At 42.4% G+C, this 15141-nt stretch overlaps 1 protein-coding gene across 4 annotated transcripts in view; it reads right to left on the bottom strand.

The window, feature by feature from the left end:
- The window catches only part of SMOC2 (SPARC related modular calcium binding 2), a 145288-nt gene extending 130957 nt beyond the window's left edge, over window positions 1-14331 (bottom strand). For all 4 annotated transcript variants that reach the window (XM_041424421.1, XM_041424414.1, XM_041424429.1 and 1 more), the window contains exon 1: window positions 13762-14331. In XM_041424421.1, coding sequence (XP_041280355.1) covers window positions 13762-13836 — 75 coding nt within the window. In that variant the 5' untranslated portion in view covers window positions 13837-14331. The remainder of the gene's footprint in view (window positions 1-13761) is intronic.
- Between the last annotated feature and the right edge of the window lie 810 nt (window positions 14332-15141).

The following is a 15141-nucleotide window of genomic DNA, read 5'->3' as shown; positions in this document are numbered from 1 at the left end:
AAGCCGCCGCTGCTCCCAGGAGTGGCAGGGAGAAGGAGAATGATGCAGCTGTGTCCGCTGGTACGCAGGCAGAGTTGGGGCTTGTATCCTCACGAGAGATTAGGAGATTCTGTCTTTTCAGTCTGACATTCAAGATCCTCTTGCTAGCTGATTTTTTCTGAGGTTAGGGTGAGAGGTAAAAAGGATCTTAGCAGACACGGGATTAAGTTCCTCACCTTTAGACATCACGTAGATCTCTTAGTTCCATGTTGGCTCGTTGTTTTTAGGGGTTTTCTTGTGAAATTTGGTGAGGGGCTTCCTCATTTGCATACTAGCTCTGGCGTCCCCAACCCTCCCCCCCCCCCGCCCCCTACCTGCAGCCTCAGGTGTCATCTCCCGGGAAACAACAGGGGGACACTTGAGCTGATTTTTAACTATTAACAGGTAACTGAAGAAAAACTGTTAAAAACAGGTGATTACAACATGAAGTTATTAACAACAGCAATTGGTTTAACTTGTTAGCTCTGCAACTTAAAAAATGGACAACTTTCCTACTCATAACAACAGTCTTATAGTAACAGTTTTGGTGGATATGGGATTTATCAAATTCATAGTAAGAGAGATAGCTATATTTGCCCTGAAAAGGGAGTGATAGGACTTTAAGAAGTTTTGTTTCATGAATTAGTGCTATTTCAGTAGACCTTTAGGTTCTGTAGTCACATGCATTTGTCAACAACATGTAAGAAGGACAAATATGACAACAGGGTTGATTCATGAAAGAAACACCATCCAGTGGCAAGAAAGAGCATGGAGAGGTGATTTTATACTCTATATGTCCAGCATATGCCCAGTGGTATCCTTCTGATCAAATTCTACATGTATGTACAAAAAGCTGCCAACATGTTTCTGTTATGAACAGCACCACCACACAGATATGTAAGAAAAAGATTTTATCACACCTCCCAGGCTTCATATCCAAACATGCACATTGACAGTACCATTTCAGGCACTTCAATTATCTCCAAGCTCCTCTGCACCCTCCTGCCCTTATGGGGTAGACCCATCGTTTCCCAGATTCAAGAAGGCAGACAGATGTCCAATTCTGTCTTGCTGAAATGCCCACTGGACTCAGCAAGATGTTATGAAGAAGGCTGGACACACCCATTATAAATACCGTGGAATATCAGAACTGCTATTATGCAATCCCTCCTCTGGGACCCACGTACAGCTGAACCTGCAGCTCCTGCATCCACAACACACAGGCCACAATCAGAGATCCACTTCAGCTGAGTGCCTGCTTCAGGCATTTCTGTTGTCCAAGTAACACAGGGATGTACAGAAATTAACTGATATTCCAGAGAGCCAGGACAGAAGATGCAGTTGTGACACCTCTATTTAATAGGAAGGACTAAAGCATGGTGAGGCAGAATCATTTTAGAAGAGTGTACTGGCAGGGCAAACCATCTCACTTCCCCTCACCCATGCTACTTTGCCATTTCAACTGCCTTGCAGACACCTGGCACACATCACACAACATTTGAATCAATGCAAGACACAGAATGTGTGTATATGACACATGCAGCCCTCAGGCTGTTTCACAGTCATGACAAACGAAAGGAAATTAGCTAATCAGCTCCAATTATTCTTTGACAACAGTTTCTAAACCTCACTCCACTGAACAGTTTTCTAGCAAAAACAGAAGCAGTAAAAAAATAACCACAAAGTTTTAAAAGATGTTGACCTTTATTCAAGCAAGAAGCTTCAGGTATGGGAAAGTATATAGTCCAGGCACACACGCACACCTGCTTTGCTGTTGTTGGCAGCAGACAGCTGCAGGTCTCTTCCTGAGAAATATCCTGCATACCACAAAAGAGCTGGAGAGTATGAACTGTGACCCCATTCAGCTTTGATAGACTTGTCTTTTTTTTTTTTTTTTCAAACTTTCCCATTCATCAGGCACACCCTTTCTAATGTTTGTCTCAATTTTACAAAGACCCCTGGAGGGAATGTCATTGCATCTCTGACACTGCTTTAATTGCTGTCAGCTGGAAATAGTGAGTTTTTACATGTGATTAGTCCTATTTCTAACCTCCTAATTTCATTGGAGACTTCTGATTGCTTCTTACTTCTAATAAATGAGTGAGATTTCCAAACATGGTAGTAAAATGAATCTCACTTGGGATTTTTCTCACCCCCAGGTGTGTTGACAAGACTCAGGATGCCAGTTTTAAAGAAATAATTTACATTTGTAACAAGGAAAGATACTGTGTGACCTTTTGATTTCTCCTGTCATAATAAGCAATCCAGGCAGTAAAAACTCTATTCTGTCATTATTTAGAATGATAATCATGAGAGCTGCTAAAATAAAATCAAATATTGCCTGAGGCAGTTCCTGAAGTGACTTGATCTGAGATTTGAAGGGAGATGGTATTCTTTTTGTTCTTTTCAGTCTTTAGATTACACAAATTCATCAACTAACAAACACAGCTGCCCTGTAGCACTTCCAACACAGTCAAAACCTAACAGCTTAGAAATCTTGTCAAATGAAAACTAACACTAGACTCCTATGCACCATTCCCTTAGACCAAAACACACAAACAAAAAATATCACATCAAAGCAGTCAGATCAAATTACATAAACTTTGGGGGGAAAATATCTGACATTCTGGTTATTAATTTCAAGGCAACTTTAAGCTTTTATGGGGGTTTTCCAATCATTGCTGAAAAACAAAAGGAAGAAAAGGTTTACATGGGAATGTATATAGCGTATCCCTGCATATGCATATATAGCTGACACAGGTCATCTTAAGGTAGAAAATGGCAATCTAGGGAATTTATTGCAGCTGATGGATACAACATGCTGAAGCCACAGAAGGCCTACAGGAAGAAGTTCTGGATAATGCCTGACATCTCTCTGAGTTTGTCAAGAGAGCCTTTGGACCAGGTTTCCCAGAGGGTTCTTTGTGCTGCTGTATAGAAAGAGAGAATACACTCAGAGGCTGTGAACACAGCAGCAATAACACCTCTCAATTCTTTGCTCTGCACTCACAGGACAGAAGCATCTTTCATCCAAACCCATCTCCTCTTCTCCTTTGAAAGGTAGGGAAGGGCAGTGGGCAGAGAAGCTTCCAGCTCCATCTGACCTACAAAAATAGGAAGAAGCATCCAAACCTTCACATTATAATTTGTAGGAAAGACCAGGCATTGATTCAGAGCTATTTTTCTTTAGGAGAGAAAGAGGTTTGCACCATGAAAGGAAACATATACTGAGGCTAAGAACCCCAGCTTTAGGGCAATGATAAGGTTGAAACACTAAGCTCTCACAAGTCAGGAAATACCAAGCAGATGACACTCGGCTCTCTGTGCACTGTAGAGAATACTTTGGCCAACAGCATGACAAGACCAGAGGATAGACAATTTTGCTTATCTCTTCCTGAAGTAATGTTGAATTTCTTCCTCCAATTATTTATAAAAGGCACAGTAGGATCAAACAGATGTATTTGTGTGTGTGTGTGTGTGTGTGTGTGTGTGTGTGTGTGTGTGTCTGTGTGCATACACACATAGTTATAAGGAAGTCTATACAAAATAACCAGCTTGGATAATATGCAGAGGGTGTAAAGAACCAGACTGTGGCCCCAACTACCTGATGAACTCTACTATTTATATATCTTCCATTATTTGTGTTCAGTCTCACCTGCAAGAAGGTATCATTCAAGATTTATTTATTACTGAACTTGAAAACTGTGGCAGATCAAGAAAGCCAATCAGGCATGAATCTCTTTTGCCCAAAACATTGTACAAACACAAATATCTTACAGACTATACATAGAAAAGGCATGTAAACACTGAAGATGAACTGGATGGGGAAGGAGAATATTGGAGAAAAATCTACAGTGGTCAGAGAGAGCCCAGTCACAACTATGAGTCCCAAAGGATGACAATTTCCAGGTCCTCTGGGCTCACTCCTAGCAGCAGTATTGCAGCTATCTCTTTCTTTGCTTCCACTTCAATACTACGCGTATTGTGAACCTGTGGTTATCTCACCAGTCCCTCTACCAAACCAGCAGTGCTGTGTCTACTGAGCTTTACTGAGTCTGTCACTAGCCACAAAGATGAAAAAATTAATCTCTATCAGCCATTAGTCTTGGTGTCAGATCTGGCTTTGTCATATAGTACGAAATACCCTGACTCTCTCATTGCTGTAGACCTCTCCTGGACTTGCAGCTACTGAACATAAATACTGACACTTCATAAGAGAAGTACTTGATACCCATTTTGCAGCGGAGAAAATTGCTGCACTAGTTACAGACAAGTAGACACTTGAGCTCTGCTTTTTGCTGTTTTCCCTTCAGACTGAAATCAATTCTCCATGCATGAATATTGCCTTGCAATTTTATTGCAAATTAATGGAAGTCTATTATCAAGCAATGACAGGGCTTTTGCTCTGGGAGTCATTCAGCACCTGGAAAAGGGAAGTTTAAACAGAAGAGCAATTTACTAAATGAATACTTCTTTCAAAAAAACTTTCCCTTTCTTTCAGAATTGTAATTTATGGAACCTTTCAAGGAGAAAACATGAAGGGAAGATAAAACCTCCTGCTTAAAGTTCAGATTTGCAACTAAATCCACTTAGACTGAAATCTATCAAAAATTCAGCATGCTTGGAAACTGCCGTCCCAGGAGGAGATGGTCTGAAAGACAATCCCATTAAAAAATAAGTTGTTCACTTTGTTTTGTCTTGCTTACTAGAATTTATGTAATAAATGCTGCAAAAAGAAACAGCATGGATACATGCAATGAAATTAATATGCCCTATGCTTTCTGCAGACTGAACCCCTCTTCATGTCTCACAGCCAAGAGCATCTCATATGTTAGGCCATATATTCCCTCTTGTCCTCACCAGTCTGCTCTGAGCTCTCATGAATGCTAATTCATGTTAATTAATGTCAAGCCATGCCATGTCATTAAAGACATTTTCTTTTTGCAGAACTCTTTTTTACATTTTAATAGTTTGTGTCAAGGCATTTTTCCACTTGAGATTTTTCCCATTTGAGTTCCGATCTGATGTGCAATTGAGTGGCAAGTACTGAAAAATCAAGGTCCCCAGCTGCTCCCCTCCTCCCCTCCGGACTAAAGCCACTGGGGAGGGAAACAAGGGCTTCCCCTCATTTCAGCCCTTGCCAGAGGAGACAGGGCAGACCGCGCTGCTCTTGCTCTCCCTCCCGTGGTGGATCCCTGCAGTGCCATGGAAGAAGAAAGGTGACCTCCCTGCCCCAGAGAGGACGCTGCGCAAGCGATGCCACCGCTCTGTATTTGCAACGGAATGGACAGGGGGAGAAATGGAGAAATACCTGTATGAACCCTCCCATCTCTGCTTTTTATTTTGCGTCACTTAAATCTTTGATGGCTCTCTTCCAAAAATAAGCCATCCAATACACCAGAGATAATTCACTGAACAAATAAACTTATGGCTAACTCAAAGCCCGATTTAGTTTCTATGTTGACAATCTTTTTCATTTCTGCACCCTCTTGTGGGGACAAAGATATCTTTACAATATGTACTACCCTCGAGTACATCGTAGCATACTTTTTTCAGGACCAGGTTTCACTCACTTGATTTCATTTTTTTGATAGAAACTTTTACTTTAAAAAGTGACATTTGCCACAGTGATTTTTCACTCTAGAAGATCCATCAGCCCATGTGACAACTGCTCCCTTGACTTGAGCAGTGTTATACAGCACTATAGGTAAAAAAGGTGATGCACAATGACCACACCATTAACAAATATAACTTTACAGAGCCTGGGTCAGTTTCGCTGACACCCCTTTGTCTGCACTAAGTGGCATCCATGTGGAGGCTACAGTGAATGAGAACTGACTAAAACACTGTGATTAAATGCAATAAATAATTCTTCACCTGCACAGACAAGGACAAATAAATTAACTGAGACAACTGAACCAGAGACCATTGGTAAGCTGTGTTCAACATGTCCTCCTGCTTATAACAGAAAATCTGCTTTTAATTTTAAGACCATTAGGTTCACCTCACAGTCCCAAAGAGGAACACAGCATGTTTGGATGACATAGAAAATCAGGATGAAGACAAGTGCACTGAAACCAGCATGGCACGCATGTATCAGCCTCACTGAGAAGAGATTCTTACCTTTTGGTATCACCACCTCTCTGCTGTCAATACCATATTTTTACCTTGTATTCTCACAAGAGCAGCCCCACACCCTAGATTCGCAACCATTAGCAGGAAGATGCCACTGTGAAGAGTAGCATCTAGCAAAGAAAAACATTTGAGAAGCAATTCTCTAGATGGCATGATTTAGGTCCCCAGCTCACACACTTTGTATTCTGTGATACTTGCAGAGACATGATCTGTTTTAACAGAATTTCTGTACAAGTAGACATGTTGCAGTTAAAATATGGTTAAAATGGTTTGCATGTCTACTAAAATGTCACCCACTCTTCTCCCCACCCTTCAAAGTAATAATGAGACTCAAGGCAGATTTTACTCAGAGTAAACTCAACCATTCCTCCACTTTACTCCAGATAAGAGCAAGAAAAAATAATGGAACTGAGGCATTGCCTTCCCACCTTGACATCCAGGGGTCACCTGCAATCTGCAGGTTTTCTCTGTACTGCAGCTTGCTACATGGATCATAGTGAGTCCATCCTGAATACCAACAAAATTATTCTCTATCTGTCACTACTTGCATTTCAAAAAATGTACTGATGTCTCCTGAGCTTTTAAACTGTTCACTCACTGATAGTACTTTGTTTAATTCTGAAAAAAGGTCAGAATATTAGTAATTGCATAATAGAGCTAGGCTGAGTAAAAAGACTGTGAGCACTTCATGGCAGCAATTTTATTCAAAAAATCTGCAAAATACAGCATGAAGCCATGACTTAAAGAGCATTCCAAAGTAAAGGAATTTTTCTTTACTTGCATGTAAGTACTCTTTAGGTGCTCTAGGACAGATTAAAAGATTTATAGCACATGTATGACAGCTAATTTGTATACAGTTTAAAAATGAACACCTAAAAGACAAGAAAGTATATCATTACATCCTCAAAACAAATTTAAGCCAACACATAAGAAAAAAAATATCTTTACCCAGTGACTCAGAAGATGACACAACAAGCAGCCTAAAGTAAATGAAGAGGGAAAAGCTAGATTTTGGATAGGTATGATGCAAACATTCTCGAGCAAGTTTTCTAGCAACCCACTGAGCAAGCCAGGGAGAGAGCTGGAAAGGATCGCCTTCAGGAAATGTTTTCTCTTTCTGTCCGACCAGAATTCTAGGTTGCATTCTCTACTAGCCTGGATTTTCAACAGCTGATGAAACACTTAGTGGTCATTTTTAAAAGGTAATAAATTAGAGATGGGAAAAAATTCACTGAAGGACAGTTGCTAACTCATCAAAGAGATTTCTTCTGCAAGGACCAGCTGAAACTTCCATTTGGGAGACTGACTTCACGAGTTCTGTGGTAAGATGTGACACAGCATTAGCTTTGCTGACTGAGGACCACGGATAATTTGGTAAACTCATATTAAGCAACCCTCTGATATTAAGCATTATCACACCAATCTAAAAACTAGTCCATATTCTTCTAGGTAGCTTTCACTTCCCCATAACCATAGTTTGTATCCTTGTATCCCCTGCACACCACTGCACTACAACAATTGCTGTAATTCAAACCAATTCCCTATGTACAAGGGGCAGCAAGGCAAAGACTGAAAAACTACAGTAAAAACGTGCAGGTACTTATGCTATACCTTCTCTTCTCTGCTTAGTTTATTTGTTTATGGACAATATTATGTTACACCTCACTGTCCCTCCTTTTCTTTTGGCATAAATTAATATGTGTGAGATTAGCATATTGCAAATTTTTTCTGAAGTTTTTTCTCTTTCCAGGTTTACCTCCAGTGTTGAACTGTTGCACTGCCACTGTAGATAATATTAAGGCAGTGATTAGCAATTAATAACCAGAAGTGGATAAAGAAATGCCAACAGAAGCATCAGAATTTTGCTGTAGAAGACAGCAGAGAGGCAGAGGATGCAGTATTCACAAAGCCAAAAACTACTTAGACTATATTAATTTGTAAGAAGGTATTACAAATTTTAATTATGAAATGGCGTTCATCATGAATCTAGCATGTCAGCTCTTTAAAAATCTACCTCAAAGCACAATACTGAATCAAAAAGAATATTAGGATGAATTTGGGTTTTGATTCTAAAGAAAACACAACATTTTTGGAAATCCCTGAGTCCTTTGCAAGATGTAACCTCTTTTCATTCTGCAAATTGCCCAAGAATGTCACTCCTGAACCAAACTCAGTCCTTCATTGCTGTTCAAAAATAGGTATTTGATTCAAACTCTTTCTGACTCAGTTTTTAATTTTCAGGCACCTCTGCACTTCCTGGTCTTAGGCCTGACAGGAAATGAAGTACCAAAATACCATGAAAATGGCTGCGCCTGTGGTGAGGCTGGTCTGGCTGAAGAAATGGAAATATGAGCAAAGTCCCGAGCAAGCCAGATCTTGAAAAGATCTGTAGCCTGGTTTCCAGACCAACAGGGTTCAGATAGGTTTTGGATAGCAGCTAAACCTTTGGAGGCTTTTCAAAATGAACTAAACCTTAAGTTTGCCCACTGTCAAGAAATACAGCTGTTCCTCGAGGTATTCAGTAGGCAACAGGAGGCCAATGACAGCACCAAAAGTGGCCACAATATGCATGATCTACTTCTTTTTGTTTGCTTCGTCCTGCTCTTCCCTCTCCACTCACAATTTCTAGTCTTCAATTCTAGTTTCAAAAATCTTATGGGCATGCAGTCAAACAGCTATCTTCATTAATGTCTTACACATTATAAGGTGCAGTATATGTTGGCTGCATGCACAAAAATTACTTCTGACCCCAGATTAAAAGTTTGCTGATGCTTTCAATATCAACTCCCACAATTTTTGGTGTTGTTTCTTTAATAAGAAGTGTCTTGAGAGTTTATTGCAAGGAAGCATTGTTGAAAGTGTTTTATTTTCAGAGCTGATGTACCCTTGGTTGTATCAATGCCCATTTGCAGTAACAATGTTGTTAGGATCTGGAGCCACTTACAATTTTATTTATGGTCTTGGTTTTTCAGTCACAATTAGAATAACTTTTCCAAATGTTTTGGTTTGCAGGCGCCATCCAAATGGGTCCTTAACTTGGAAAGCTTTGATTGTGTTTAGTTTCCCTTTACTGAACTACCTTAGTGGTCCATCTTATATTGGTCAGTGTTGTGGAAGCTATCCACCACATTGAACGCTATTGAATACTCACAAAGCATGTGCCAAGGGAGAAAAAGAAAACAATTGTTCCCTGAAATATTCAGCTGCTGATGAAATAAACTATTACCAGGCAGAGGTGTTCATTTCAAGAAGTAATTTCAAGCAAACTTTCTTCCTTTGTAAGATCTATCAATTGTATTGAGAAAAGCACATGGTGCAGCAAAGCTTTGAAAGTATAAATAGTTTGTGGTACATTGCAAGTCATCAAGATTTTAAAATAAGAAACACTTGTATCCTATTGTTTTTAGAAGTATATCTACACACACAACACTGCAACCGAGATAAAAGTGAAGCTGATGGTTTCAAAAATGCAGTATAAACAATGACAAAGTGTGTTGGTAAGTGCAGTGATCATAAACTTATTTATCTGAGAAACAAAATGAGCTTTCTTCAAAGCACTGTGTTTCAAAACAAAAGTACCTATATCCTTAAGACACACCTAATTTCCCTAAGACAAGAAATCAACAAGGCTCAGATCTCCTCAGTTTCATACATCCAGAAAGTATGGGTACATCTCACAGAGCAGAATAAAAATGCAGCATTGCAAAAACATTCCAACAGTGTGTTACAAAAATTGCAGAGTGCTACCTGGTTTTCTATAAACAAGGTAAAAGGACAAGGCTACTTAAGATATTTTGTGGAATGTAAGAATGGTTTACATTAGTATTTGACACAAGGGGAGAAAAAAACAGGAGCAGCCAATCTGACTACAGTCCCTCCAGAACTCATGGGTTCTTATGAGACAGCTCTCAGCCTGCCTTTCCATAATGAAAGCCATTGTTCTGTTGCCAATATTTGTTCATTTGAAATAACAATAAATACAATACTAAAGAACATTATCCTCCTGCATGCATCCCTGAGGCTCAGTTAGCAATTAATAATTGGAATATTGCATTTCACCTCACTTTATCTATTACTGCAATATGGTTCTACTCAGGAGACCAGAGTCCAGGAGAAACCTTAGCAAAGAGTAATCTTGGTGACAAGAAGCCAATACTGATACAAAGTCAAAGTAACTTTGGACTATCTCAAACCCAGTGAACACATAGACACTTTGAAACTCTTAGACCATGGTGTACATCATGGCTTCCCAATAAAGATTCAGGTATGCATCAGCCCATCTCTCATCAACCCTTTTCTATCCTGGCACATAGTGAGGCAGTCAAGTCAGTTATGTCTGGGTCCACAGCTTACGCAGAGACGGACAGATTACAACACTCACACCCACTTTAGATACAGCCATGAGGTCCAGGGGACCAGACTCTATAGACAGACTGGAGCATTTCAACTACCTGCTGACTATTCTGATGCATCTGCCTGCCAGAAATCATCCTTAATAGCTGTTATGTACTAGGAAGCCATATGCTCATTACTCCTCGCAAACCTGCAGTGACAAAACACTCTTAGACAATCAGAAATCTCTTGGAGATATTATTTGTGTGAAAACTCTGTAATTTATTGCTATTGGACTACTGCAAAGCTTCCAACATCTGAAAATCACATATTCACCAGGACTACAGACATAGGTGGTTCTTGTGAGTATTTCTGCCCAAGTGAAATGCAAAACTATTATTCCTAATTAAATGGGGGAATAGGTCTGTAAACTACTGAACGTCTTTTCTGAAAGTAGTACTTGATCCATCCCTCGAGCTAGTAAGAACATAAAGTTAAAACAGGCCAGAGATATGTTTATGCAGATGAAAATCTTAAAGACAGATGTTGATATCCTCCCTCCCTGCCATGCCATCACCCAATTTGTTCCTTAAATCCCAGGCAAAGAAAAAACCTCTGATCCATGTGTTACCTTTTGGAAAATGGTAGAGTGGCTTTTGCTAGAGTGAACTATAATTTTATTGTCTTGTCTCTGCCAAGGTTGATCTTATGTCAGATTTATGACAGCGATATTGCCACCAGCTGGCAAGATGAGTATACCTCTGACAGCATTGTGATCAGGGATGTGCATTCCCTCTCCATGATCATCCCATAGTTTTGAAAAACTCAGATCCACAGTGAAACATGCCCTGTTCCTGTGACCTCTGGTTGTTTTTGAAAATTTCAGCCTTTATCTGTTATTCTTCAAACCACAAATAAAAATAAAATCTGCATATGATATGTAGAAAAGAACGGCCATTCTCAGTTGCCACACAGTGGCACAGCAGGTGAAAAAAAAAGCCATAGATTTTCTTGGTTTTTCTACACAGCTTGGGTTTGTTGTTCCTTGTAAGTATGTGGATAATATCCATGGATATTTGAGAAAGGTACAACTGGAAAGGGGTTATATAGTCTATGAGCTACAAGTAAAATGACTACATGAGTTAAGAATGATTAAGCAGTGTGGTACTTGTTGCCATAATAGCACTGTTTTTTTATTGTTGTTTAAACAGGTAAGTACAGAAACAGGAGAAATAAACCTGCCTCACTCAAAGTGCAGCCTTATGGGAAGATGTAGAAAGTATATGTGCATCAGTGTGTATGTGTGTTATTTCATTCCTCTGTGTGTCTGCCTGTCCCTTACTTGTTTTAGGGAAGGATTTCCAATGTAGTCTAGTATTTGTATGGGTGAGCCCTTTCCATAAGAAGAGCAGAAAAACTAACATGAGCTCGCTACCTACAGTCCTCTACTAACAAGGCCAGCTAGCTACACCTACCAAAATGTTCAAGTTCATTTCAGTCTGAAAGCTTGACGTCTTCAAAACCATTACCCTTTTGGTAGCAGAAGCAGAGGGTGGGAATTCTACCAGAATTGACTTTTCTGCTCATGGTTCATAAAGATGCAGACTACTATATGGTACAGAAATGAGTACTGCACACTTTGAATTGGTGAAGGAAGAAACAGAGTGACTTCTAACATCACTCAGATAACAGTGAAGTCTAATACATTTGCATGAGTCTATGGCATTTAATTTTTAAAGAGTTTGCCAAAGAGCCCCTGATGAGATTTTGCTTCCCTTTTGTGACACAGACAACCCCTCATTGAATGAAAAGTATATTCTGCAGTGATTTATATCCATATTTTAAATGGCTTTAACATCATTTGGGTTCCATATCATCTAAAGATATTGTAACAGTCACAATCATTTTATTTTACATTTGGACAAACTAAGATTTGGTAACATTTCCAGTTTACTTCCACACTAATATTTAGAACTCTTTTTATGTACAGAAAAAAAGAATATTAAGAATATTACATGTCCTATCTTGCAAATTATGTTTATACATTTGTTAAAATGACCTTGAAAGTAAATTGCAATGTTAATCTGTTTATTAGAATAGTATATATCATCTGACAGTGTAAGGGGGCTTCAAATGAGGGTCTTAAAAAGTAAAATATGAGAATCACTTTATCTGTCCCACACTTTAAAATGCCATACACAATAAAATTCATGGAGCAAACTCAGTCCTTTAAGGTTTTCAATTAGCAGCTTCTAATCTACAAATCATTTAAGAGGGGAAAAAAAAAAAAACAAAAAAAAAAAAAAAAAAAAAAAACCCAACAAACTTAGTCAATAAGACAAAACTTTTCCTAAAGAATTTCAGGTATGAACAGCCATCCCCCACAGCCATTTCACCTTGAGCTGTCCCTATAGCACCTAACTCAATAAGAGGGGGGGGGAAAAAAAAAACAACCCACAAAACCCCAAAAAAACTCAACTCTCGGGATTTTACAGAAATTTTCTGAAAGACTTAAACAAAATAGGGTCTATTTCACTTTGCATCTGCCTGTAACTTTACCATAATAAACTCTAAGCACAGAGCCTTCACCAAAACACTTAAAAACAGCTTGAAAGAGGTATTTGCTGCCCGTTATGTTTATTCAAGCACTTGTTTAAAAACACATTTAAGGAAAATGTTTTTATTTCTACACATTGCATTAATTATAGCTTCGCAAACACTGCAAGCTCTACAAGAAGACTGAACTGAGCTATTAGCTGCAAACCTCGGGTCTTGGCTAGAATAGTGGTTATGGCTTATTTAGCAAGCCTAATGAATTGGCTCACCCATCTCTACGCGGAGTTCCATGTATAGCACCATGGAGCCTGGAATAGCCAGAAAGGCTTGTTTCATGTTGCTTTATAATTAAAATAAAGTAAAATCGGTCAGCCCGAGTGGGTCCAAAAGCGGACCTCTCTGCAGCATTATTCCTCTTCGGGCAAATGAATGCATTAACACCAGCGCTGGACCGAAGCTCTGCGGGGCCCCGCAGTAAACCTGCACTTCGCAGCCGCGGGTCGCGCTCTCCCCGGAGGGGCTCGGCGGGGCGGCGGTGCCGGCTGCTCCCCGGGCGAGCCGCGGCGGAGCTCCTGCCCGGCCGAGGCTCCCGCCGTGCCGGGGCAGGGCGCAGCGCTGGCTCGGCAGCCGCGGGCGCCTCTCGCCGCACGGGAGCCGCATCGCCCGCTCAGGTGCTCCCGGGACCGGCCCGGAGGGCGCCCGGCGGCGGGGTGGCCTTACCGTGAGGGCTGAGAGCTTCTGTGCCGGCACGGCGGGGAGCAGCTCCGTGAGCAGCAGCAGCAGCGGCACCCACATCCTGAGGCGCGGGCGGCGGGCACGCAGCGGCTGCGGGTAGCGGAAGACGGGGATTCTCCTTAGGATGTCGCTGCCCCCCGACGCCTGCTTTGGCTCCTTTTCAATCGCTCCGGCTGGGAGGTCCCAGCTCACGTCCTCAGTTTTCTTTTTCCCCACCCCAGTCCTTAAAATTTGGAGACGCCCGTAAAGCTGAGAGGCGGCACTTTCTCCCTCTCTCTGCGTGCCTCCCTCTCTCCTCGGGAGTCAGCCCCGGCTAGGAGATGCTCCCCCAGCCTCTCCTCTCCCGGAGCCCTCCCACTGCCGGGGAATCTGCCGGACGCCGCCGCCCCCCCCTGGGGCGCCGCGCCTGCCTCCGCCTCGGGCGGGCTGTTGTCTAGCCCTTGGGGTCCCTTTCTCTCCCTTCCAGCCCTGAGCCCTCTGTGGCAGGGGAAGCGGGAGGAAACGACTGGGACAGGAAGGGAGGACCCACCACCACCACCACCGCCGGCAGCACGCGGGAAGGCAGTGCCCTGGCTGCGGAGGCTGGCGGTGTGCGACCTCTCCGAGCCGCTCTGCCCCTTTTCCTCTTATCCTTCCCCCTCCCCAGCCCGGCCTCCGCTTTCTCCTCCCAGACCCACAGATCCTCGCCGATTAACACTCCCCGGTGCTCCCGGGGGGTCGCCGCTTGCTTCCCCCGCAGGGTTTATTCCTCCCCCACGCCCCCGCTACATGCTGAATCAACATGCACAAATACCGGCAGCCCCTGGCAGGCGGGGGAGGTGGTCCCGACTCCCCCCCCGGGGAGCCCCGACCTCCTACCGGAGCGCCCCTGCCCTGGCCCCGCTGCGCCTCCCGCCGGGCACCGCACGGGGCGGGATCCAGGCCCGTGGCATCCAGGTTTCTGAGCTGGGACAAAAGCCAAGGTGACAACTCCTGTGGAGCAGCCGGGCGTCGCTGGGGGCTGCCAGGCTCTCCACCACTGCGGGAAGCTGGCATTGCTGGCCCCGGGCGGGATACCCGGGTGAGATAGGGAGGCTGCGGGGCTGCCGCTACGCGTGCAGTTAATGCCAGGCGAAACCTTCCACCCCAGTTTCGCTCTTTCCTTTTTCATCTCTTAGGAGCCAAATAGAGGTCTGTTTATATTTCCTTACTGTGAAGGATCTCCTCGTCCCTGCTGCCTCTTTCACTACAATTTTATCACTGGAGTTCCCCACTCCTCCCGGGGACCCACAGCTCACTGCCAGCCTGCAGAGATTCCCGCAGGTAAGTGGTACTACAAGGGACGCTGAAGCTATCAGGGCTTTATTCTCCGTGTGTGCGTGTTTG

The sequence above is a fragment of the Onychostruthus taczanowskii genome, unplaced genomic scaffold (genome assembly GCF_017590055.1).
Source record: "Onychostruthus taczanowskii isolate IOZ18803 unplaced genomic scaffold, ASM1759005v1 scaffold111, whole genome shotgun sequence".
NCBI classification, from domain to species: Eukaryota; Metazoa; Chordata; class Aves; order Passeriformes; family Passeridae; genus Onychostruthus; species Onychostruthus taczanowskii.
This window is presented reverse-complemented; position numbering and strand designations above follow the sequence as displayed.